Raw genomic sequence first — 27,613 nt, forward strand, 5'->3', positions numbered from 1 at the left:
GATCCTTAGAACCCACACATTGGACTCTAACAAGCTATTGTCTGACCTCCACAAATGTTCCATGGTAACTGCACACCCCCAGACATAAATAAATTGAAATATTGAACTTAAAAAAACAAAAGCAAAAACAAAACAATACTCCAACTAGTAAGCAGTAAAGTCACAGAAGATTTTTCTAGAAAGGGATGTGGAATAGGTGTTTTAGCCTTATGAGGCAGAAAATCTGTTACAGCTACCCACTGTGCTCTGCACTATGTGAACAAGGATGGCTGTGTTCTAATAAAGTTTTATTATAAAATCAAACAGTGGACTGGAGTTGGTTCATGGGCTATAGTTAGTTGTTATCTGCTCTACATTGTCTTGTATATTAAATAAATAGAAATATTTATTATTAACTATTCATTTTTAGGCATAGTCTAGTGCCTGGAACAGTTGTTCTTAATATTTGTTAAATTAGAATTAAATGAAATTACAAGAGCTTAGTTCAAGAAGGCACACACAAGAAGACGCTACATATTTCTGAGATTACTCATCTCCCTCTTCTTAATTTTTACTTCCTAAGAAGAGAAAATGGGAAATAGGATGCCAGGATGGAGTCTAGGACTCACGGCTCTAGAATAAGATGTGCTCTGGCTGTGAGTACTTGAGCAAAGCTGTAGACCTCACATTATATTTGCTTTCTCTAGAGAGAATGAACCATGCATGCTTGACAGGGCTTTTTGCAGTTCCAAGAGGAGACACTGCCTGCACGTCACCTGCAACACGACTATTATGAAGCCCTGCTCAGAACAGAGGTGACATTTAGTCCTTGCTGGGTCAAAGCCCAGTCCTGTTCTCCTCTGATATCCAAGGGCTGATGGTGGGAGACGTGGCTGTGTCTTACCTCCCTAGAGGAAGGAGACTCAAATGGCCTCTGGGGCCTCTATTAGTGAAGAATTCACAGGTCGTGCTTGGAAATATGCAGCCAAGCTCAGGCCTGGTCAATCATTGACACAGAGTTCACACTTGACTTGTCACTGTGTTCTCTGGCACAGAGTCAAGAGTCGGGAGAGATACAGTGCTTGGCAAGGGCAGTGCTCAAGCTCCAGGCATACGGGAATAAGATTTCAGACAAGTTCAGGACCACCTGAAATCCACAGTGCCCAAAGGGGCAAGCAGAAGAGGAGGCCTGGGAACAACTTCTCATGCTGGCTTTCTTGGTGGTCCATCTCCTTCAATTCCTCATTCTATAGTGGATTTTTTTTTGAGCACCCAGTATGTTCCGGAAGCTCACAATGAGCAACTTTACTTGTAATCTTAACAACAGTTTCAGAAAGTGGTAGACTTACAGAGGAAAACAGAAATCATAAGATAATGTTGAGGTCAGGGGAAGGTCTGGTAAGGCAGAAACTGGGGGCAGGGAGGAGATGGATGAGAAAAAGGCTGTCGCAGGGAACAATTGAAGCTGTGGCCATGGGTCCAATGACCTAAAGGTTAAGTTCATTTAGAGGCTTTTTTGATTGCATCTGTTTCTGTGCTTTGTGTGAGATGGGTCCCTATGTAGTCCAGGCTGGCCTGGCTGCTCCTGCTTTAGTCCTGAGGGTTGGAGGCATGCAGCTGTATCCCTCTATCAATCCTAATTGCACCTACCAAAGCTGAGTATGGCATCTTCTGTGCCCAGAAATGCTGATGGAAGGCAGCCATTGTGCTCCAGGTAAACTACCCTAGGATTCCAGCTGTAGGAAGTAAGGAACAGGTGAACAGATGCATGCTGTTAGAGGCTAAGAACACAATTATCCCTAGAGTGGGAGGCTTCAGTGGAGCATTCAGCAGTCAGCCTTATTTGTGTGCCTGTCTTTCTCAGTATACTATGACTCTGAAGTGCTGGCCAGGAAACATCCCAATTCTTTATCTGAGTCACAGTTACATGCACATGTTTATTTTACCAAAAGTCATCAAATGTACATTATTTACTTCTGCATGGAACATAGTTAATTATGTCCCCCCAGTACACACAGTTCCAATGCTCTTATGACAGTGGTTCTCAACATATGGGCCCTGACCCCTTTAGCAAAATTACCATTGTGAAGTATCAATAAGAATAATTTATTGGTTGGAGGTCACCACAATATGCAGAACTGTATTAAAAGGTTGCAGCATTAGGAAGGCTGAGAGCCACTGTCTCAGGAATTGTGATGGCTAGGGCCGTCATCTTGACAGATCTAGAGTCACCTGGCAGATGGGGGTTATCTTCATTGGTCTAATTGATTTGGGAAGACCCATGTTAACCATGGGCAGGACCCTTCCCTAGGCAGTGACCAGAGTCTGAGAACTGGAGAAAGTGAGCTAGGCACTGATGTTCACTGTTGCCTGTTTTTGATTTTTGATGCCATCTGATCTGCTGCTTACAGCTCCTGCATGCTATCTTGACTTCCATGCTGTGATGGACTGTGTTTTGAACTGTGAGCCCACATAAACACTTTCCCCTTACATTGCTTTTTGCCAGAGTGTTTTCTCATAGCAGCGAAAGAGTAACTAAGACAAAAATATAAACAAACATATGTAGTCTTTTTCAGTTGCCTCCGCAATTCTGGGTGGCCAGGTCAATCATTACATGGCTTTTTTCTCTGTCTTGGAGGCCTTTCATTGCTGCCTCCTGTTTACCTCCTGGATGTCTTTTATATTTCTACTCATATGTCACTGTTACTAGGAAATCTTTCTTGACCTTGGCGTCTAGATTTTTGCTATAGGCTCATATAATTTTCCTTCAAACACTTTCTTTGGGTGTGATTATATACTTGTTTGTGCAATTAGTTGATTATTATCTTCCTCAACATTTAGAATCTTCAAAAGCATTGGTGATGTGGTCTTTTATATTCACAGTGATATTGACAAGGCAAGGTATGACACTGTAATACAATGAGGGGAAGTCAATACACCTATGTCCCCAGTAAATGAACAGTTAAAGGAATTAGTGAGTCACAGTGGATGGTCTGGCTACATCCCAAAGCTCTTCAAAACAAATCTTCATTTATTTAAAAAATTTCTCCCATGTTGGGTGTGGTGGTGCATGGCTTTATTTCCAGCACTGATGAGGCAGAGGTAGGCAGATCTCTGTGAGTTCAAGGCCTGGTCTATGAAGTGAGTCCAGAACAGACAGGGCTATTACACAGAGAAACCATGTCTCAAATAAACAAACACAAAAACAAAACAAAACAAAAAGAAAGAGGAAGAAAGGGAGGGTTGGAACATGAAGATAAAGCAAGGGGATAACAATCAGGATGTAAGGTGAATAAATTATAGTATTTTTTTTAAAAAAGAAATACAATGGCTCAGAGGTTAAGAGCACTGTTCTTCCAAAGATCCTGAGTTCAATTCCCAGAAACCAGATGGTGCCTCCCAATCACCTATAGTGCGATCTGGGCCCTCTTCTGGCATGCAGGCAGAGTACTGTATAAATAATAAATATTTAAAAACAGAAGTACAAAAGAAAAGAAAAAAATTTTCTCTTCCACCTTTTACCAGACAATGACATAAACAAGAGCTTACTTCATTTTCTGTCTTGTGAAATTGATGTTCCTCGGAAGGGCACTTCTGTTTATACACAGCCCTGTGTCCATTCTGCCACACCAATATGTGTCCTCATTTTAGAGGCTAGGAATTCTACACTTGGCTTTTCCCATGTAGCAGCTGAGGAATGAAAGCTGAGATTCTAGAACCTAAAAGGATATTTGGGTCCCTGTGAGAGCATTAGAATCATAGATGCAGAAATGGGGTGTCCCCCAAGTTTACAGAAATATGTGGCTTTTGACTTATATTTTCAGAAAACCAATTTACTTTCTTATCACCTTAGAGGAGGCTGGGGATGCTTCCTCTCAGAGTAGAGTCCCAGGTGGTCTGGCAAACTGGCTGCTGTCAAGCTGAACCTTTTTCATCTCCAAAATGGGAAGAGTAAGAACAAACTCATCCGTTCGTTTGAGTTGCTGTGAAGGTTTCCTATCAGCACAGTATTCAGAACAGGGTATTGGCTGTGGAGTAAAGCTAGTGACATTTTGGTTGCTGTTCATATAGTCGTGCCTTGGATTTCAGGAGAAAAAGAAGTGGAGAGACTCCCTTTGGCCTGCAAAGGGTGGAACTCAAGACCACACTACTTCTGTTCATTGAATTCAGGGAAGTTCTGATGGAATTCTCCTCGTCTCCTCAGATGTGGATGAATCTACCGCTTTGGTGGTTTGGTTGAGAAGACAAATTAGCAAGAAAGCACTTTTGTTCAACAGCAGTGAGGAAGTGGCAGCTTTTGTGATGTCCAGGCCCTTGGTCATTGTTGGCTTCTTCCAGGTACTGGGGTGAAGGGGTGGGAGGTTCTTTTCAGATGATGAGTACCATTGTGGGGAGGGTTTGGGGTAAGGGGCATTTCTAATTTGGATAGGGTCCTTGTTCAATTTTCCCATCCTCTGTGCTGGTGCCCTGGGGAGCTCCTGGGTTCAAAGGAAGAGAGAGAACATGTGGATTGAAATGTTAGACGTTAATGGGTAGGAAGAAATGGAGAGAGTAAGAGGAGACTGACATCAATTTTTAGTTGGTTTTAAGACTGTAACTGATCTTTGGGGGATCTATTTAGAATATCAGATACTAAGAGGAGATATTGTTTTCTGGCTTGAGAACAATTTTAATTATGATTCTAGCAGGTGTCTGTTAGTCTGCTTAGGCTAAGCCAGTCTCTACCCATAAACTCTTTCCAAGCCTTCATATGAGCTAAACTATCAACACTGTGCACATGTACACATTTGAGGACAGATCAATCTGCATTCAGCTCTAGTAGGGGAGATACTTGAGAAAACACATAAATTATTTAAATGTGACTATGAAGTGTCTTATGATCACTTTCTATTGATTTTATTCTTTACAGTTATGATACCAAGTATGTTGGCTTATAGAAAAATGAGTTTTTCATCTGCCTTAGTTGATTTACTTTAGGTTGATAATGCTTCACCTCTCAATAGACATCAGCTTTTACTATCATATTTACACATGAGGAGAGTGAATAGTTCTTTCCTTTGTGCTTCCTCAAGACTATTTTTGGCCCAAATATTCTTGCATTCTGAATGCTGACTCTCAAACGCCAGGACTATAGCTGTGTTGACACCAGTTCAAGTTTGATGTTATATGCAGACAAATCAATGGCTTCTTCTGAAAGTGATCCAGGAGTTAATTGTAGAAATATTCTCAATTCATTGGTCAGAAAAACCTTTATTTTAATACTAGGAAGAAATAAAGATGCCCAGTTATCTCCATTGATCTCTGAGGATTTTCCTATGTGGTGCTCAGTCATAGCTAGAGGAGTGAAAACTCTAGGTGGGAAACATCCATAAAAGGGTACTTAGACCACCCAGAAATACTCCAGAATTTAGAAAAACAAAGGTACAGATGAGCTCTTATTTCAACCTTTCCCTCAAATAAGCCAGGCACTGTTGCTTCCTCCAGATAATTACAGAGCATGTTTTCCCAAACAGGACTTAGAGGAAGAAGTGGCAGAATTGTTTTATGACACAATCAAGGACTTTCCAGAAATAACGTTTGGAGCAATACAAATAAAAAATGCCATTGGGCGTTTTCATGTGGTCCTTGACAGTGTCCTGGTGTTTAAAAAGGTAGGTCTTGGTCCTGTTTATCATGAGGCATCTTTCACTTCACACTAATTGATGGCATTTGGGGACATGATCTGGCTCCATTATCTGTGAGTAAAGTGTCACTGGACCAGTTGACTAGTGAAAGATCTGTTTCCTGGGCTCCCTGCCTTTCCCGCTTTTCTACCTTTGCCAGTATCTGCCATTTACAGCATTTGGCAAGTCCCTTCACAAAGCATTGATGAACTGTATCAAACTTCTCCTAAACGTATACTGTTCACATATCTAAAGTTCTGCAGAATAAATCAATAACAAAATAAAAAACCAAATGGCAATTATGGAAAATACATTCCAGGTATTTTTGTTGTTGCATATACATATCTATATATAACTAAATACATAGATACAACCTTCTCAGCTCATATATTGTTATAGGAAGGTATATTGTAAACAGCTAGGAAGACGAACACTATGGTTAGACTGCCTAGTTTTGAATCCCAGCTATGAGTTTGGGGTATGATTCAATGGTAGAGTTCATGCTTAGTACATGTGAAGGCCAGGACTCAATCCTAGCAGTAACTAGATAACTAACTCTTGGTTCTGTTGCTAACTTAGTAACTTGTGTAGCTTATTTCACTTCTCTGTGCCATAATTGTCTCATGTGGAAAATGGGAGGGTTGTGAATATAACAAAGAAAAAGAAAGGGAAAAAAGTGGGAGGGCAATACTAGTATCCTCCAATATCTCCAACTGTTTGGAGATACTATAAGGATTAAATGTGCCATGCCTGGAACTGTGGCTGGCACAGCTCAAGCTTTCTAATTTGTATTACGGGGCTGCTGAGATGGCCAGTAAAGAACCTTATTCAGAGGACCCCTTGGGAATATAACACATCAAAGCAAGAAAACAAGGACAAGAATCAAATTTGTGTTCTAACAACATCAGGCTGGCATTGTCGGGAGGGCGACAGTGGGAGGCTGGAAGAAAGCAGGGGAGAGGTGGAGCAGTCAGTGGGAAGAGCATTTCAAGAGTCTGATGTGGGACATTTGTACCAAGTTAGGACTGGTGGAGATGGAGAGAGTATGAACTACTCGCACACTGTAAATAATCACATTACCCCTCTATTTATCCAAATCCTTCTGGGAAGCCTCTACACAGCAGGATTAGATAAGCCAGCTTCATTAGGAAAACAGGCCAGAGGTGAGGACCTCAGAGCACTCTCAGACCACAGTGAAAGTGTGACCCTTTGGAGTTAGGAAGGCTGATAGACAGGGCTTTAGCCACAGAAAGCTGATCAGAGGTTCCTTTCTGGAAAGTCCTGGATCTCCATGATCTAGGTTCGCCTTTGTATCCCTGATGCCTTCAGCTACTGTTTAGTGGCAGAGTGGCATGATGTTCAGCTTAGCACAAGTATTTTGGTGGATTTCAGAGCCCAGCAGCTGGGGCTGTCAGTCAGTCACGTTCCCTATCATGCACGCACATTGCACACACAGACCGATGTGCTTAGTGTTCAAATTTATTAAGTACTTGGGATATATACTTTACTTGTCAGTATCCTGAGTGTTTTACTTTCATGGGTGGTGTGTGTGTGTGTGTGTGTGTGTGTGTGTGTGTGTGTGTGCATGTGCGTGAGCTTTACATTTGCTAGGTGTATATATAATGAAAGCTACCACTCCCTAACATGCTTTTTCTTTGGCTCAAGGGAAAAATCATGAAACGTCAAGAGCTTATTGATGACAACACAAACAAAAATTATCTTAATCAGATCATAAAACAGCACCTCACAGATCTTGTGATTGAATTCAACCCTGAGGTCAGTGGGCAAAGGGGTCCTGGGAAGGCAGCGGGTACCCTTGTGTGTACTTTGAGTAACATGCTTTCCTTGCAATTTCAGAGTAAGGAACTGATTTATGAACTGAACATCTTGAATCACATGTTGCTCTTTATCTCCAAAAACTCAGAGCCATACAGCACCATAATCCGGGATTACAGACTGGTCTCAAAGGAATTCCAGAACAAGGTTTGTAGACCAACCCATTGTTGCTGGAGGGTCTTCAGTGGTACTCAAGAATAGCACACTTTGAACATAGTTCTATTTTCTATTCATAATAAATTAATTTGGGAATTATTTGCACAAAATTTGCATATATATTTTACTATTTACATACCATTGTTGTATAATGTTTACTATTTCATTTTAGATGAATCTGTTCTGTTCTTTTTTCTTCTTAATTTTTTATTTATTATAATTTATTCACATTACATCTGATTGTTATCTCATCGTGTCTGTCTTTCTGCTCCCACCCTCTCTCCCTCTTCTGCCCTATTCCCCTCTTCAGACTGGTTTTGGCGGGGGGGGGGGGGGAATGGCTCTTTCCCCACCACCTCCCCCCTACCCCACCATCTGACCACAGCCTATCAGGTTTCATCAGGACAACCTGCATCCCCTTCCTCTGAGTGCCCACTAGCTCCCTCTCCTTCCAGGATAAGTTGTCAAATCGCCAGCACCAGAGTTCATGTCAGAGGCAGTGTCCCCGCTCCCCATCCCCCTGCCGTGTGGAGAATGAGCTACATCTGAACAGGGGGTCTAGGTTCTCTGCTTGCAATGTTCTTGGTTGGTGCATCAGTTTGTGCAGCCACCCTGGGTCCAGATCCGAGCCTTAAGGGTCTCCCTGTGGATCTCCTGACCCTCTAGGTCCTTCCATCCCCCCAGTCTTCCATATAACTCTTAGACCTCTGCTGGGTGGAGAGTCTCAGAGGACATCTATGTTGTGCTAATATCTGCTTATAAGTAAGTGTATACCATGTGTGTCTTTCTGGGTTACCTCACTCTGGATGATCTTTTCTTGTTCCATTCATGTGCCTCCAAATCTCAAGATTTCCTTGTTTTTAATAGCTGAGTAGTACATTATGTAAACGTACCACCATTTCCGTATCCATTCTTTTGTTGAGGTAGTCTGTTCCATTCTTCTTTGGGGAAAGCCAAGCCTATGGTCTTTCTCTCATCTTAATAAATACGCTAAAGGTGTTCTTTTAAAGTCTATGTTCTACATAGACTCTGACTTCAATGTAGAAACTCATACTCAAAACAATGAGCTAAAGTACATCTCCTGGTGCTTATAACTGTTATTATCATCAGCAGTAAAAAAGAAATCACTTCCTATACCCTATGTCTATGTGTAATGCACTTGTTGGCATCTAGACTAGTACATTTTTTTCATTTAAAGTTATTCTGAAATGAAATGAAATGATAATGTTGAAACATAAGCATGTAGCAAAGACCCTGCAGTAGAAATACACTTAACAAGTATATTATGACACAACACACTAGTTTTCAGATGTTTCCAATTGCAGACACATCTTGCAAATATTAATCTATAGTTGTTTCTCAGTGTCACGCTTTCATATACTTAATGTGACCAACTTGACCTGGTTGCTCTTTTGACTTATCACAAGCTATAATAGTCAGTACCTAACCATGTTTAATTTTTAAAAATATTATTAGCATGTGTGTAGTATATGTATGTACATGGGCATATGTATCCTGTGTGTGGAGGTCAGAGGACAGCTCTACTGAGTCTGTTCTCTCTATCATCTGGGTCCTGGAAACTGAACTCCAATGGTCAGGTTTGGCCACAGGCATCTTTACCTGCTGAGCTAGCTTGCTGACCCCCAATGCTATTGCCTCTTTTTTGTTTTTCCTTAACCCTTCAATGTAGCTTGAATTTATTTTGGAATAGATCGGGAGATAATGATCTAAATTCTTGTTGCAATAATCAGAGAACATCTCAGATGTCATTACTGAGCTACAGATAATGTTAAGCTTGTATTGTCCCACTAACACTTACCTCATGTCCATCTTACTGCCTACTATAGCACCTGGGTTATAGAAATAATTGGTACTTATTGGGTGTGTTCAAGGTAGTTTAACAGTCTCTCTTCTGTTTTGTTTTGTAGTTTCCATAGCACCCAGAAGGCACATTGTCTTTTATGGAAAAACCTTTGGATAGATGAATGATCTGAAATTAAATGACAGCAGGTGTCTGCAGAAGCCTCTAACTCATCTCCTTGCACCCACTCTTCTTTCTTCTCTGCAACCAGAGTTTTTATTTGCATATTTCTACCATGACACTCTCTGGATTGATACTGTCTTTATTCTGGTCAAACCAGACCCAAGCTTCTTACTGGCCTTCTGATCTCACATCTCATTTTCATAGTGTCTGATTTCATCCCCCATGATACTCTCCGTCATGATGCCAATGTCTCACTGGCCTTTCTTTCCAGAACATTCTAATCTCTATGCTCTTTTGCTACTAGTGCTTTCATTTGCATTGTGTTTCTACTTGATGGACCACGATTTCCTGTTCTGCTTGCTAAAACAGATTTTTCTACTGGCACTCTAATTTTGCCAAGCCCATGACTTACCTCATCTGCATGGTTACTCTACCTCATCACTCTGTTGTACTTTCTAACCCTCACTTGCCATTATCTACAGGCACTTCTTATCCATCTCCTCCACAGGAATGTAAGTTCCACGGGACAGTGATTCCATCTTCCCTGTTATAGCAGTATGCCTCCAGTGTCCAGTGAAATGAATATTTGTTGTGTGAATGAGTGAGTAAGTGGATTGTGGATTTCCTTTACAGAGTAATTTTGAATGGACACGTGGAAATCATTTTTCCACCTGCCATTCACCAAACCAGGCCTTTGCACACAATCCTCTAAGGCAAGTATGATTAAAATCACCATTTTACAGATGAGGAAACCAAGGCATAAAACAAGGATGAATGCCTAGGACTCGCTCACTTCCTGAAGCTGTGTAGGCTGAGCAGGCTGCCTGTCTGTTCATAGGTGCAGGAGTGAGCCTACCTGAGGCTGCCCCCTAGACCTTGTCATTTGCGTTTTCTTACTTCCTAGCATTTCAGTGGGTCCCTTCCCTTAGTCTGAGGGGTCCAGAGCCCAAGAAGTTTTGCTTGACTTGACAGATCCTTTTTGTCCTTGTAAATTCGGATGAACCAAAAAACAAGCGCGTCTTCGAGTACTTCCGGATCTCAAGAGTCAACGTGCCATCTGTTCAAATCCTGAACTTAAGCTCCGATGCCAGGTATAAAATGCCCACAGATGACATAAACTTTGAAAGCCTCAAGAAATTCTGCCGCAGCTTTCTCAGCAATACTGCCAAGGTAAGCTTGCTCTCAGGTAAGTTGTGACCTCAGAACCACCCTATAGTTTTGCTGGTTTCGTTCATCTATAGGGAGAGACAAAACAAAGACCATCACAAGGTTCACTGTTACGCCATCTCTTCAAATCCTTCCAAGTGCTTGTGGGGAGCTCCAGATGCTTGTTCTCTTCTGGAGTGGAGAGTGTTAGACCTCTTGAATTTGCTTCCTAGAACCATAAATCCAGTGAAGAAATTCCAGAGCCTTTAAGTCATTTTCAGAGACCAAGAGGCAGAGGAGGGATAGTACCACTGAAGAAAAGGCTAAAGAGTTTGACAGAAGCCAGACAGCAAGGACTTCATAAACATTTTAAAGATCTGGCATCCCATATAACAAAGGAAAAAATGTATCTCCATGATAAAAATAGAGCCTTAGTTATAGAAAATAAAGGCACAGAGATGGTTTGGAGGAGATGCAGGGGGATATATGTGGGAAGCATGGGCTGGCTAGACTAGGGTAGTCACAGGGAGAGTGAAAAAAGGTGTAGACACCCAGGAGTCAGTGGTTGTATAGAAAAACATATCCTAAGAGTTCTAAAACCTTCTTTCAGCAAAAAACAGTTGCTGAATTCACTCTTTCTGTCGTTCACTTGAAAATTCTTTATTGAGGTCTTTCTATGTACAGACACTTGATGAGAAAAGAAAAGAAAAAGTCTTTTATGGCAGAAAAACAGAAGAATACGTGGTAACATTTTATTAAAGTAACACAAGGGAACATTTCAAAGAACTTACTGTAGTAGAACATCATATAATTTGGGAACTAAAAAAATCTTCCTAAAGGTAATCTCGGAGGGCAAATTTAAGTTAATTGGATAGAATAAAGAGAATAGAGCTTGGAGAAAGCTTTCCAGTCAGTGGAAAGAACACACCAGCCTGGCGTGGGGTTAGCTGAAGGAAAATAGTGATGAACTTAGAGGGCCCTGGTACAGAAATGCCTTGGTCTTGACCCTCACAGTAATTTAGGACAGACATTGTTTTCAAGCAGTCTAGTTGAGAACCCCAAGAGTCATGTATGGATACACTGCAGCCCAGAGCTCTGATTGCCCTTCAGCGCCCTGACCCCCCCGTCTGCTCTGGACAACGCAGAGCTGACACTGAGTTTGTGATTATCTCTGCATTGCAAATCCTTTCAAGACTTTGTGGGGGAACTCCAGCTGCTTGTTCTCTTCTGGAGTGGAGAGTGTTAGACCTCTTGAATTTGCTTCCTAGAAACATAAATCCAGTGAAGAAATTCCAGAGTATTGGGACCAAGAGCCAGTTAAGAAGCTTGTGGGGAAGAACTTCAACGTGGTTGTCTTTGACAAGGAGAAGGATGTGTTTGTGATGTTCTGTAAGTAGCTCTGTGGAAACAATGAGAGGTTAAGGGCCCCAGTATTACTTTGCAAGTATTGATTCTGAATTCATGGGCAGTGCGACTCTCTAAACTGATAACCTCTAAAACCACGCTGAGGATTGTCTGCCGACTCTCAGAAAGGTTAGTTCAAGATGCTAGAGGCCACATGCAACTTGGTACCCCCAATTTATTCTTCACATATGTGAGTGCTTTCCACATAATGCAGGCCTATGACAATTTGTAACTGCAACATGGGTGGCTATGGATGCAACAGTATGTTAAGACTCAGGCTTGAGGCCTTGTATATCTATGTCATTTAGTTCCCCACCATGACCTCTTGGAAGCAGCTACTGTTGCACATCCCATGTATGGATCACTCAACAGACTCTCAGCAAAGGAAGATTCCCAGTATCACTTAGTAAGCACTGGACAGTGCACTTGAACATTTTCAGTCTGACTCCATCACCGAAATTCATACTCTCATTTAGAACTCCCCTGATTTGGGCCTTTTATGGTTCATCCAATAGCCCCTGTGAGGTAGCGGTGCAAATGTTCCATCACAAGGACTTTCTGTAGCAAATGGCATGTTGCAAGCACTCCACAAATGCTGTTACTTCTATCATAAGTACTTCCACTGCTGTCTAAGGAGTATGGCCCTTTTCTCTGGTTTATGTGTCAGCCCCCGAAACAAGAGCCTTCTCTCCATGAGACACTGCAGAAGATGACCCCAAAGCTACCTCAGACAGACAAAGGTACCATTTAGTGAGCTTGTGCTTTGAGCTAAGCTTGAATCTGCTATATGGTGCATTACAGCAAAGCCTTGAGGAAGGCACAATGGCCTTCTCCATGACACAGGTCAAGGTCATATAGTAAATACTAAGACCCAAAGTGAAGCCATCCCTGCACTGACTCCACGATATACCTTTCCACATCTTCAATGGAGCAGACACTTGCCTGCTGACAGTGCTTCTGAGAGCTGTACAGCAGAGTCATGGCAATCTGTTCCCTTTCATCAGCGGCAGCCTTTCTCTACTAACTCACCATACCGAGTCCTGAGAACACTTATTTGCTTCTTGTGATGGAACATTTGCACCGCTACCTCACAGGGGCTATTGGATGAACCATAAAAGGCCCAAATCAGGGGAGTTCTAAATGAGAGTATGAATTTCGGTGATGGAGTCAGGCTGAAAATGTTCAAGTGCACTGTCCAGTGCTTACTAAGTGATACTGGGAATCTTCCTTTGCTGAGAGTCTGTTGCTTCATATTGCTGATGAAAGGCAAGACAAGCTTAATTTTCTTAGAAGCAGGGCTATTGGATTGCACCCTGGATCTTTGGCCATTACAGTCCTCCATGTTCCCAGCTAGAGCCCATCAGGCCCCAGGGGGGTCTCTGGGTTCTGCAGGCAGGAGGTTTCATCACAGGGGGCACTTGGCTGCTAAATGGATAGATGAGCCAGCAAACGTGTCATGTCAGAGCCTCTGAGGCCATTTCTCCCACAGAGCAAAACTCTGAGCTCTGAGCTTCAGAGGCAGCAAACCAGTGAGGTCTGGCTTTTCTGTCCTGGATCTCCACTCTGGTCTCTTTCCAAAAGGTCAGCTGCCTGAGCCACTCAAAGCTCAAGGAACTTTCACAAGAAAGGGCAGTGTCCCCTGCCAAGGGCAGTTGTCACAGTTTTAAGGCATACTTATTCGGCTTCTTGGGCATGTTCTCTTCCAAGGGTCTGAAAGGTGTGTTACACTGTTATGTAATATATTATGTAACTTTATACTATGCCATATGTGCAATGTAGTCTAGTCCAAGCAGCCTGACTTCAAATTGTTTTCCCTTCGCTCAGTTTTATGGATGACACTGGGCAAGTAGCTTAACTATAAATAACACTGTTATCTCTTAGACATAACAACAGTGTAAATATTTGCCTTGGTTTTTCTCTTCAACTATAGTGGAACACTATGTTAGAAGCAAAGTTTTTGTTTGTTTTGTTGTTATTAAAGTACATATTAATACATGGAAAATGTTAGTGTTCAGAGAAATAGGGCTAGGCTTAGCTTTTATTCTGATTTACTTAATAGTCATCATATACTGGGATATAAGAAGAAGATGTGGCATGTGTGAAAGAGTGTGTGGCTTACTGAGCAGAGGCATGGTAAGAAGATGACAGTGGTGCTGTGCGGCAGGAGATGAGAAAGACCTTTCTTTTACAGATGCACCCTGGTCTGTGAAGTGCCAGGCATTATTACCACTGATGGAAGAGTTGGGCATGAAGTATCAAAACCACTCCACAGTCATCATTGCCAAGATTGATATAACAGCAAATGATATCCAGCTGTCGAAGCCAGAACAGTACCCATTCTTCAGGCTTTTCCCTACTGACTCAGAAGAGGTGAGGGGCTCTTGAGGCCACATAATTAAAAATGTTATGTCAATGTCTGGAACTCAGCTCCTCTCCAGCTTAGCATTCTTTTGAACATTCTCAGATCCAGTCCCCAGTATGTGCTCATATTCAAGGTTAGTGTTTTCCAGTATATTCCACATAAGTTCTAAGACTTGTAATTGCACACACTTGAGTCCATTGCTTATTGTTGCCCAATCACTGTGTCAAATGGGTGTGGATGTCTTTATTGCATCAAGTGATACAGGCTCCTCAAGTATTGAGGCTGAGCTCTCTGTAGAGAATAAAGGACCTCTCTGTGGGAATATTGGTGTGGAATACTGCCAGATAAAAGAATGTGTGCTAGACGTCAACAATACTCTTTACATCTGGGAATTCTAATTCTTATCCAGTCATCACCAAGGCTGGTGAAATGTACTCTGTACGGGACTTTGGTAGACGGGGAAGTCTATCAATCAAAGAGGCATAAGTCAAGGTCCTTGTTCCAAAGAAGAGTGGAGAAAAAGTCATAATGACATGGGTCCATCTGTGTATGCAATGGGAGGGCAATATGGCTAAATTTTTCATGCAGACATGGAAGTCTGGAGAATGGTGGAAATTTAAATTGATTAAAGGAGGGGTCATGAACTCTATAGGTAGAATGTGTCACATGAGCAATGAAGTGGGCAGGATGACCAGAGCACTCTGAGTGTGATATCATTCCAGTAAGAAGAGGTGTATAGAGAAGCTGTAGAAAATGAGGTTAGATAAACAGGATGAGGCCAAGAGTCACTAGTCTTAAGTAATGTGGTAAAACAGCTGAACTAACCAGTGGGCAGTAAGTAGCTTTCTAACCCTCTTAGAGATTCACAAAGGAAAGGGAAATATTATGAATGCATTCTGACCACTTGGTAGGTGTTTTATAAAGTAACAGCCATTTTTCTCATTATTGTTACAATGCTGCTAATACTGGTTACTTGTAAGGGCAACAGCTCACAGTACTTAAAATAAACCAAGCAATGCTTCAAGCATATTTCCTATATAGGCTCATTTAATCCAAGAATACTACATGGAAGCACCTGGAATTCATCTCATATGAGGAGACTGAGTCATAGAAGTTCAGTAAGCAGACCACATAGGTAAGCAATGCAGTCAGGAGTTATAGTGATAAAGCATGGCTTTGTAGGTCACATATGACCCATTCCTCATGTGCTCTGATGGGAGAGTTTGTATCCTTAGTTCAGAGCCGTGGAAAAGGAAGCCCACAGAGGTTAAGGCATATTTTGGTAGGTCCAGATTGCTAGGAATTTGATCCCGAGTTTAGTTTTGTAATCCTGTATGTTCACCTTACAGGAAGAGGCTCCTATCTTAATCCTGCTCTGTGTCTTCCTAGGCTGTCATGTATAAAGGAGAATACACCATGAAGGGCTTTTGTGACTTCCTGGAAAGCCATGTCAAGATTAGGGTTGAGGAGGAAGATGAGGTAAGTGGCACAGCTACAGGCTGGTTTTCCTCTCCCACACACAATTACCAGGATGCCAATGGCCCATATAAACAGTATGCCTCGAAGAGTTCCATCCATGATTATTCTCACTGGAGATGGTTTTGAAGCTGCATGGACAACCTTCCACTGTGAGCGAGCTCACTCGTTACTTTAAGGGAACTTGTGACAGTGTCGCAGAAATGGCAGTCATTAGAAAACAGACTTTGAAGTGACATGCAGGCTTCAAAACAGCCTGCTGGTCTCTTGTTGGAGATGACGACCAAATGGGAGTCTGTCCTCTGGCATTGCTGCTGCTGGATGTGATCATAGTTGCCCCTTTCTCCTAACCATGCCACAGGTAGACAGCTTCTAGAAGGTGCCATCTAAATCAGTTAGGGCACCTCCTGTTGCTAATATCAAAAACAATCCCTCTTGCTTGCTTCAGCAAAAATGGGTGTTTATCTCATTTACCTGGTAGGGCATTCTGCATAGCTGGATCCAGAGGCTCATGCCTGTCCTCTGTTTCCCCATCTGTCTTCTCTGTCTTCGCAGTTTTCACAAGCATTCACTTCCCCATAGTTGGCAAATATTACCCCATGACTCCAAACTTACCTCCTCTTGAGAGAAAAAATGTCCACTTCTTAGTAGTCACAACATGTATGCTAGAGAGAGACGTCATTAACTAAGCAAAAGTCACCTGCTCTGTCCTAGAGTTAGGAGTTGGGCAGCAATACCTGCAGAGTGTGTCCCCTGCTAAAGGGGCCAAAACCACAGTTGGGCACTTTATCATCTCACTGTTTCTATGAGGACACTTAAGCCAAAGACGATTTACTCTGGGCTCATCTCCAGCAGCTTTACTGATTGTCACTACAATGTTCGTACCTATATTTTTCTTTATTCCCCCTCTTCTCTCTCTTATTCCCACATTTTCTTTACCAGCTATTGTCCATTGAACAAACCGAAGTGATAGAGGAGGAAGTGTTTGCTGAGCTAGAGACGGATCTCATAGAGAAATCGCCTGAGCAGCAGTCGCTCAAGCTGGCAGACACAACTAAACAAGACAGGCCAGCGAAAGAGTCACCTGTGCCAAGGGACATCAGCAAGCCAGAAGAGCCAGGGAGCAGGAAGGAGACAGCTGAGAAAGAGGAGGTGGCAACTCAGCTGAATCAACTACCACAACCAGAGAAGAAACTGGAAGCTAAAGAAGAACTTTAGCTTCTCCAAAGGCAGGAGGGAAGGAGCCTGATCCCAGGTCCTGACATCAGTTTCTGAGAGAATCTACTCTGACAGTGACACATATTAAGTGGTAGGGTGGGTGGGGGCTAGACAATAAAGCCCATGAGTGACTTTGATCTTGCTTGCTCATTTCTTCTTTTTTCTGATTGGTGCTAGTTGGAAGAAGCACTTGGCCTGGAATTCAGCTAGGGTTGTGAAGGGACCCAAGATGCCAATACTGAATGAGTGTTTGCAACTTCCTAGGCCTTCATGTACTTCTAGAACATCCCTAGAGGCCAGTTTCATTATCCCCATTTGCAGATGAAGAAGTAGAGGCACAAAGAGCTGAGTGACCAGTCAGAGTCACTCAGTTTGAGATCTCTCTAGACCTCATCTATTTAGCTTCTCTTTACCCAACCTCCCACTAGCTGCCCCCTCAGGAGTTCGGCTAAATCTTGCAAATGAGGTGTAACAACAGGCTTATGGTGCAATTTGGCACTATAGAGATCGAACTCCCAGCTTGTCTTTAGATGTCTATATGCCAGCAAGTAACCCACCAGCTAGTAGTTATGTCAGAACAATCCCCTGTGCTCTGTTCTATTACACTATAACCTCCACTTGACTTTACCTACTTTCAGTAAGTCGCCTCTTTCCCTGGACTCCATCTACTTCCTATGTGACTCCAGCTGCTTCCTTTCATGTGATCCATCCTGTTATTTCCAACTGACTCTGTCTGCTCACTTCCTCCCAGGTGACTCTGCCTACTTCTCTGCATTGCTCAGAGTCACCCACTGTTTCTTGAAAGCAGAAGTCTCAGAATCTGGCCCTGAACTCCCCGAACTTCCTCCTCATGCTCCATATTCCTAAAGCTGCAGAGATAATTCTAAACATCATAGCTCTCAGTGCTCACTGTATCTGCTTTGTCTCCGCCCTGTAGCTGGCATCTTTATGACATTTAGAATGTTTCCAACCTCTTTATTCCTGCAGAGTCTTGACAGCTGTAGCCCTTTGGATCTCGTTTCTCCTCAGCTCTCCAAGTTTCTATGCATCAGTCACACTTCTTGTATTCCTTGAACACAAGTTGTCTCTGTGGGGTTGTCCCCTCTATCCAAATGCATGCCTTCATAAAACTTACTCCCCCACCATCTTCATCCAGCTGTGCTTTCATCATTTCCATCTCAAATGTTGCTGTTTCCAAGAGGCACTTCAAGACACTATTGGTAAGCATTCTGCTATTTCATGATGTGACTGCACAATGCCTGTCCTGCCCCCCACCATGACCATCCTCATGGATACAGAGAGTGGTAGTATTTTCCTAGTGCACTGTGTGTTCTGCATGGAGTAGGCTTGGTGTGCACCTATAATTCCAGTGCTCAGGAAGCAGATGCAGGGGATTGAGTCTCAAAATTGTTTTTTTTTTTTACATTGGGATGAAAGTCAAGGTTTGTTAGGGTGGATGCCCTCTGAAAGAAACCTTTGCTTTTCAGTTTCCTGGGGGCTGCCTGCATTCCTTGGCTTGGGTTTTGTCCTGGGATCACTGAGACTTTATGCTTCATCCTTTCATTTCCTCTCCATTCATCTTCTAAGCACTGTTATGGTTGTATCTAACCCTTAGTACTCCACTCCTCCCTGACTTATTCACACCTGTACAGTCCTTTTTACTCTGCAAGGCAATATTCATGTGTCTCAGGGATTAGGATGTGGGTATATTTGGGGTCATTATTTAGCGCTTCATGTTTATACTGTTTTTCTAAGTCATTTCATCGGGGTTAGAGAAATTTCTGAGAAGGGTAGGATATTACTATAGGGACTGTGCTCCCTAAAATCCCCCTGGAGCTCCATACTTTGCACCGATCACACAAGGCAAAGGCTATTTGTGTTTTAGACTCCCAGAAGCAGTTCCTATTCCCAACCCCCCAAACCTGACTTGCTCACATCAGGGTGAAGCAGAGAACAGCCTGCAGCCATGGAACTCACTGGAGCCAGGTGACCCTATTGGGGTAGGTTTTAGTATTCAGGACACGATGCAAGACTCACTCACCTCCACCTCACAGCCATGTGGCTGCTGGTCAAAGGAGGGGTCGGTGGGGGCTGGGGAGACTAAGTCATGTGGAACAGAGCCCATGATAGGCAGTGAAATGGAGAACAAGGCTACAATGTGTATATTCCAGAGAGGTGCCTGGTTCCTCAGTCACAGGGAGAGCAAAAACAGTGGAGAGATGGGGCACAGATACTGCTCTGTTAGAAAGGGCTGCTCTCAGCTCTTTTCCAGTATATCCGGTTGTCATGTGAACACTTTCTGTTCTGTCTGATCAGTTTCTCAAAGCCCTCATCCCCCTAATTCGACCTTACTGAAAAAGATGGAACCACTCGTCAATGTAAGACTTTTCAGTGGCAAAGCATGGAATACTCTTTCCCCTCAAGAAATGAAGTTGATTGAAGTGGTCAATGTGAGTAAAATTTGGGTTTCAGTTTGCAGTTAGCACTAGCTGTGCAACCTTGGAGAAGATGCTCAATTTCTCTGAACTTCAGTCTTCTATTTTACTGAGACAATGTTCTGGGCATCTCTTGTCACCAAATGAAGTTCCCAGAACCAGGATAATCAAGTTGTTGGCCAAAGGGACCCCATCAGAACCCTCAAACAACCCCGGCTATTGCCAAGGGTTTTAGTGTCTCCCCACAAACTGACAGTAAGGCCCCACTGCTCAAGACAACATCTGTACAACTCACTGCACACAGAGAAGTTCAGCTAGTTGGTGCCTACAGAGTCTTCACCTGCATGGATGTCCACAAAGTATTCATGGTCCTAGAAGATACTCTGTATTCCAGCAAAAGAGAAAGATAAACCCCAAGCCAGCCACAAATCCTCTGATCTATGAGAGAGACCTGCCTGCAAGATATACTGTTGCAACAGTGGCACGGAGCTTATGGGAGTAACCGAGCAATATCTGGTGAGTTAAGGCTGACTTTGAAATGGAACCTATACCCAGTGAGCTTGTGTGAGTGAGAACCTGAGACCAGATCGGCTGGGCACCTAAGGGGAAACTAAGTACTTCTCTTCTGCTAAGAGAACACAGCAACAGAATAACTCCTAATGACATTCTGCCATACCCATAGATCACTGCCTTGCTCAGCCATCATCAGGGAAACTTCCTGCTGCAGCAGATAGGAACAAATACAGACCCTCATCCTGACAATTTGCAGAGAATGAGAGACCTTGAAACACTCAGCTCTAAAAGGGATGTCTTCATCAAATCCCTCTCCTCAAGACTCAGGAAACCATGCACACTAGAAGGCAGAGAGTACAAAGCCAGAAGGGATGGAGGACAACCAAGAATCAAAGCTTCTGGACAAACAGGGAGGGAACACAGAGGAACTTTCAGAGACTGTGCCAGTATGCACAGAACCTGCATGGATTGGTACCATATGGGGTTCTGGAGTTGAAAGGAGAAGTGGATGAACACCCTTATCCCTAACCCAGAATTGACCACCCCCAACTGATAACCACTTGCAAATAAAAATTAGTTTTCTCAAAGGGAGTCTCACTCAGAAAATAAATCACTCTAAGTGGTAGGCCTCATATTCAGCAGTAGGTGACCAACAGAAAATGAACTGTGTCATCTTTGGAGGTTCTTTGTCTTATGATGTTGTCGAGAAGTTTCCCCCCTACTTTATAGGTCTTTTGTATATTTATTATTGTTTCTGGCTTCAGGTTTTTATGGGATTCCTGAATGTGCGAATGTGGTGTCTCTGCATACATATGTGTTTCTTGAGCCTTTTCTTTCTTTGTTTTTTAATGGTTTTGTCATTCTGATTTGTTTATTTATTTATTATTATTCCTTAGATGAGACAGAAACAGTGTGGCTCTGCATGGGAGGGGAGGTGGAAGGAACTAGGAGGAATAGGGAAAGAAAATCATAGTATATTGTATGAAAAAAATCTATTTTCATTTTTAATAATTAAGTTATTTATTTATTTTACATCCCAATGGCAGATTTCCCTCCCTTTTCTCTTTTTGGTCCCTCCTTCTCCCCTTTCTTCCCTCCTTCCCCTATTCACCCCTCCTCCCCTTTTCTGATATTAGAGATATGGATATCAACTAGCTTTGGCATTTCAAGTTGCAATGAGACTAGGCACATCTTCTTCTTTTGAGGCTAGACGAGGTTGCCCAGCTAGGGAAAAAAAGGTGCAAAGGCAGGCAGTGTAGACAGAGACAACCCCTGCTCCCACTTTAGGCCTCCCACTTGAAGATTCAGCTGCACAGCTGTTACATATGAGCAAAGGGCCTAGAGCATGCATGCTCTCTGGTTGGCAGTTCAGTTTTTATTAGCCCTTACGGGCCCAGATTAGTTGAGTCTGTAGATCTTCTTGTGGTCCTTGATCTTTCTGGCTCCTTCAATTCTTCCTCCCACTCTTCCACATGATTTCCCAGCTCCACTTAATATTTGGCTGTTGGTCTCTGCATCTGTTTCTATCAGTTTCTGGGTGAAGCCTCTCAGATGACAGTTATACTGGGTTACTACAAGTGTGTCTACAAGTGTGGCAGAGTAGTATCACTACAAGTGTCAGGGGTGGACTCCTTCTCATGGCATCGGTCTCAAGCTGGGCCAGTAGTTAGTTGGCCATTCCCTCAAATTATGTTCCATCATTTTTACCCCTGCACATCCTAGTTTTTTGTTTGTTTGTTTTTGTTTTTTGTTTCTTGTTTTTTTGAGACAGGGTTTCTCTGTATAACAGTCCTTGGCTATCCTGGACTCACTTTTATAGATGAGGCTGGCCTCGAACTCACAGTGATCTGCCTGCTTCTGCTTCCCGAGTGCTGTGATTAAAGGCGTGTGCCACCACGCCTGGCTCCCTGCACATCTTGTAAGCAGGGCAAATTGTGGCTGAGTTGGTGTCTCAATCCCTCCACTGGAAATCTTGTTACAGGAGATGGCCAGTCCAGGCTCTATATCACCTAGGAGTCTTAGCTAGAGTCACCCTCAGAGATTCCTGGGAGTTTCCATTGTCCTAGGTTTCTAGCTCATCCCAGAGATGCTTCCCCAAATTCTGCTGTCTCTCCCACTCCCAGTATTCTCTCCGTCTCTCCCTCCCCCATCCCATCCCTCCTGCTCCTATCCCCACTTCCTCCACTCCCCAGTCCTCTTCATCCATCTACTCTCCATGTCTAATCTACTTCCCTTTTCAGTGAGATTCAAGTCAACCCAACCTTGGGTGCCCCTTATTACTTGGCTTCTTTGGGTTATTTTCATTATTATACAGGTCTTTCACTTGCTTAGTTAGAGTTACACCAAGATATTTTATATTATTTGTGCCTATTGTGAAGGGTTTTACTTTCCTAATTTCTTTCTCAGCCCATTTGTTAAACAAACAAAAAATAAACAAACAAAAAGCCCCAAAACAGGCAGACCCAAGAGAAGAACTTGGTAAGCACAGTTTTGTCATAACCACTCACATCAAATGCTCTGCCTGAAGGTACAATTGTCATAACCGCTCACATCAAATGCTCTGCCTGTGTTGGCAAGTTAAGAGAGAAGAGTATTACAAGCGATCTAAGTCTCCTTTAAAACCAAGTATATATTGAACACTGCCCAAGGACTAAGCTTGCATTTGGCAATATGGATTGATTTGATGGTGTGGAGTAATTTCAGTGGAGTTAGCACTTTAGAAAGTATACTGGTGTGAGGTAAGAGAGTAGATACAACATTTGAGAAAAAATGCCCCTGAACAAATAAGGTATAAAATAGCTTGGTGAGCGTGGGTGCAAAAGAGTGTCTCTGTAGGTTAGTCTGTATAGGAGGAGGGAATAAATGGAGGAGAGAAGGGAAGATATTGGAGCACCTGAGAAGAGAGAGATCTTCCAAAAAAAGGCAGTGATGTGGTCTTCATTCCAAGGAGAAGAAACAGAGGTTGACTGAGAAGATGAGAGATCAACAGCTTCTATGAAGGATGCCAGGAAGTCATCAGTGGTGAGATGGGGCAAGGACTGAGGAAATCAGGGTGAGCAAGAAAATGACCAGTAGAGATAGACTGAGAATGGCTCAGCTATGTTGAGTAAAATGTAATGGTTCTTGCCTTAAAATGTTGGTTTTAGTATTATGATGATATGGCAAGGCTAGTGAGAAGGTGACACTACCATCAACAAGATAGCTTGCTATGTTCATAGATCCTTAGTAAGGAGGTAAGGGAACGTGGCATGCCACAGAGGCCAGGGGGATAGAGGAGGAATGTATATGCAGAAGTACCAGAGGAGTCAGGAAGGAAAGGTGTAGGAGCAACATGTGTGCACAAATTTTTGTTCTTTTTTTTCTAGAAAAAGAGCAAGTCTTTGTCTTTTCTTTCTATTTCTTTCTCTCTTTTCCTTTCTTTCTGTATGTGTGTGCACATGTGCACATGCATGTACATGTAGTATGCTAGTGTACATATGTGTACACATGTGCATGTGAAGTCCAGATGTCAACCTTAGGTGTCTTAAGGACCTATATACCTTGAGTTTGGGACAGGACCTCTCACTGGCCTGGAACTCATCAAGCAGGTTATACTGGCTGGTCAGCAAACCCCAGGAATCTGAGTGTCTATGCCTCCTGGAGCTAGGATTACAAGAGCACTCTATCACACTCAGTCTATTATGTGGGATCTGGGGATTGAACATGGATTCTTAGCATTTTGCAGTAGACACTTTAGTTTGAGTTATTTTCCCAGTACTTTACTGAGGCTTTTTCAGGTGGGAAAGGAAGGGGTGGGGTAAGCAAGTTTATGTTGGTTTCTTCAATATCAGTGGGCTCCAGGAAACAGCAGCCATATTCAGTTTTATCCTAGCTGGTTTCATGGGGTGATCAGAGCATGGAATATTAGTCCTGGGTGACAACCCCACCAAGGAGACAGGAGAAGGCGTATGGCTCTAGAGTGGGTGAATGACATAAGAAAGGCTCCTTGTAGCAAGATGTTTGCCCTCTCCGGAGACTAGCCTACCCAGGAAAGTGTGTTTTTTCAGGATCAGCCAGGCACTGAGACTGGAATGCAGGAAATCTAGAAACCAGAAATCATGTTGATAGACTTTAGGAGTAGACACTAGACCAAAGTCTCCTTTCTACCACCTAAAACTTTGCCAGACAAGTCTGCAAACCTCAGAAAATTACTTTCTTTAATTCTAGGATGGATACAAGAGTAGAGCTTCCATGGAGTCTTGTAAGAAAGGGACAGGATATCAATAACTAGAGTTACGAAGAGAAGAATAAATGGTAAATAAATGAGGTGGTGATAGTCTTTTTCATGAAATACACACACATGGACACACATGCATTCATGCATAAACAAACAAATTGCAAAAGTGAACAAAAAGATATTTTTATTGATTTTTGGCAAAGAGGATGAAAAGTTGGCCAAAATGAAAGAAGTTATACTCAGAACTATTTTGTACTAGTAGGAGCCTATAAATTATTGTTATTATTATACTTTAGTTTACTGTTTGTGGCAGGGTCTTATGCAGTCCAAGTTGGCCTCAAACTCATTATGTAGCTGACAATGGCCTTGAACTTCTGATCTTGTCTGTCCTTGCAAGTGCAAGATCACAGGTGTGCACCAACACACTCATGCTCTGATAAGGACTGAGCCTAAGGTTTTGTGCATGTTAGACAAGCAAGCACTCTAACAACTGGCTACATCCTCAGTCCCTATAAGCTTATTTTAAAAATATCAGTGAGATTCTTCTTGAAAAGATATCAATATTCTTAAAAGTACACACTGCTTTGGTCCAAAAATTTCACTTCTAGGAAGTTATGAAGGGAGAGACATTGTAAGGTACAGAGCTAAACAGAGAATTCTCAACAGAGGAATCTCTAATGTCCGAGAAGCATTTAAAAAATGCTCAGTGTCCTTACTTATCAGGGAAAATGCAAATCAAATTGACTCTGAATTTCTCTCTTATACTTGTCAGAGTGTCTAAGATAAAAAACTCAAGTGACAGCACAAGCTGGAGTGGATGTGGAGAAAGGGTAACACTGTTCCATTGCTAGTGGGAGTGAAAACTTACACAACTACTTTGGAAATCAATTTGGTGCATTCTCAGAAAATTGGGAATAGCTCTGCCTCAAGACCCAGTCATACCACTCCTGGGAAAATACCCAAAAGATGCTCTACCATACAACAAGGACACTTGCTCAACTATTTTCACAGCAGCTTTATTTGTAATAGCCAGAATATGAAAACGATCTAGATGCCCCTCAGCCAAAGAATGGATATAGAAACTGTAGTATATTTACACAATGGAGTGCTGCTCAGCTATTAAAAACAAGGAAATCATGAAATTTGCAGGCAAATGGGTGAAACCAGAAAAGATCATCCTGAGTGGGGTAACCCAGACCCAGAAAGACACACATGGTATGTACTCACAAGTGGATTTTAGCTCATATAGTCCAGGATTAAACATTTACAGACCCAAAGAAGATAAGTAACAAGAAGAACCCAAGGGAGGATGATGAAATCTTACTCAGAAGGGGAAATAGAATAGACATCAGAAGTGGCTGAAGAGAGGGAAGGAATGCAGAGAGAGAGAAATGACAGCTTAGATCAGACCTGGAGAGAGCGTGGGTGAGAGGACAGAAGGCTGCAGAGAGAAGAAAAACTGTGGGCATAGACATTTGCGTGACAAGCTGGAGACTTAAGACAGAGTAGGCTTCTGGGAGGGTATGGGGGGGTACCTCTCTCTGTGACTCCTAGTAGCAAGGGTCATGGAGCTTGAAGAAAACACCCTCTAACTAGACAGGACTCCTAGTGGAGGGGGAGGAGAACACCAGCCCATCTACAAAAAAACTTTGACTTAAAATACACCCTGCCTACAAGATGTGTAGGAATAAAGATAGAGCAGATATTGAGGGAACATCCAACCAATGCCTGGTCCACCCTGAGACCCACTTCACTATTAACAATATTCTGCTATGCTCTCAGACAGGAGCCTTGCATAGCTGTCCTCTGAGAGGCTACACCCAGCAGCAGATTCAAAAAGATACGAAGACTCATGGCCACACATTGTGCAAAGTGTAACGAGTCTTATGGAAAAGTAGGAGAGGGGCAGATAGAAGGACCTGGAAGTGACAGGAGCTCCACAAGAGGACCAACAAAGCCAACTAACAAGGGCTCAGAGGGGCTTGTGGAGACTGAAGCACCAAACAAGGACCATTCATAGACTGGACCTAGGCCCCCTACACAGATGTAGCAGATGGACAGCTCAGCCTTCATGTGGATCCCCTAGTAAGGGGAGTAGCGAATTTTCTCTGACATGGACTAGTTGCCCACTTCATCCACCTCCTTTTAGTGAGGCTGCTTTGCCAGGCCACAGGGGAAGAGGATGTACTCAGTCCTGATGAGACTCCATAGGCTGGGATCAGTTGGAAGAAGAGGAGGGCTCCTCTTCTTTGAGGACTAGGGGTGGGGATTATGGGGAGAGAGAGAGAGAGAGAGAGAGAGAGGGAGAGAGGGAGAGGGAGAGGGAGAGGGAGAGGGACTCTGAGGAGATTATGGAAGGGGGCTATATAGGAATATAAAATTAATAAGTAAATAAAACATTTAAAAATTTAAAAAGAGGAGACATCCCAAGATGTGACTGTCATGGTTATGCTTCCTTCTCAGTCAAAGTGTACATGTATTTTCCCCAACACAATGACATATATTCTATCAAATTTTGGGTTGCCATCTTCATGGGGCTGTGTCTGGAGGTGTGACTCGTGGCTCAGCCTCTAGTGAACTCTATTTGTGACTCCATGTCAGCAAAGCATCGTCACAGATTTTGCTTGAATCAAATGTCACCAAGTATTTCCACTTGCATCATCTCCATTAACCACCATCACTGCTCATGGGGTGGGGCATCTCATTTCACAGGTGAAGGAAATGGTTTCATGAGAGAGAAGAGTTAAATTTCCCGAGGCATGGTGGACTCAGGACAACTCAGCCTGTTCAAATATAAGATTGTTCATCAGCCCAGAGAACCCCCACTGTTTGGACTCCAGTTGACGGATATCTGGATGATCCTATGGCCTGACTCCCTTCTCAGAGACACTCCCCTCCTGTGTGGACTCTAGTGGGGAGGCTAATCTGGTGAGGCTGTTCTTGAGAGCATGTGTATGTTCCAGACGTCTAGGCAAACACTCCTTTTATCCTAACTTCAGATCCTATCTTCTGCCTGGGACCCTGGGCTTGGGTCCACCTTGTCCTTGCCCAGGAGCAAGAAAAAAAAAGCCTAGCACCTTGGCACTGCTTTGCCAGTTAATGTCTAACTGAAGAATGTCTTGCTGCCAAAAGGTGCAAAACAGAGACCTTGTGTTTCCAGGCACAGGTGTGACCCCAATGTCAATCATTTTGTGTCTCTAACTATTAAGGAAAAAAGTGAGCTCT

At 42.9% G+C, this 27,613-nt stretch overlaps 1 protein-coding gene across 2 annotated transcripts in view; it reads left to right on the plus strand.

Moving 5' to 3' along the window:
* Window positions 1-20,727, plus strand: part of PDILT (protein disulfide isomerase like, testis expressed) — a 32,726-nt gene extending 11,999 nt beyond the window's left edge. Inside the window, exons 3-11 of one of the 2 annotated variants that reach the window (XM_084771923.1) lie at window positions 4,184-4,317; window positions 5,493-5,630; window positions 7,308-7,418; window positions 7,500-7,625; window positions 10,591-10,788; window positions 12,033-12,153; window positions 14,360-14,538; window positions 15,920-16,009; window positions 16,949-20,727. In XM_084771923.1, coding sequence (XP_084628049.1) covers window positions 4,184-4,317; window positions 5,493-5,630; window positions 7,308-7,418; window positions 7,500-7,625; window positions 10,591-10,788; window positions 12,033-12,153; window positions 14,360-14,538; window positions 15,920-16,009; window positions 16,949-17,224 — 1,373 coding nt within the window. In that variant the 3' untranslated portion in view covers window positions 17,225-20,727. The remainder of the gene's footprint in view (window positions 1-4,183; window positions 4,318-5,492; window positions 5,631-7,307; window positions 7,419-7,499; window positions 7,626-10,590; window positions 10,789-12,032; window positions 12,154-14,359; window positions 14,539-15,919; window positions 16,010-16,948) is intronic. The other variant, XM_084771922.1, reaches the window with a different exon arrangement.
* Window positions 20,728-27,613: the final 6,886 nt, after the last annotated feature.

This window comes from Acomys minous (assembly GCF_964271855.1).
Source record: "Acomys minous genome assembly, chromosome: 2".
Classification (NCBI taxonomy): domain Eukaryota; kingdom Metazoa; phylum Chordata; class Mammalia; order Rodentia; family Muridae; genus Acomys; species Acomys minous.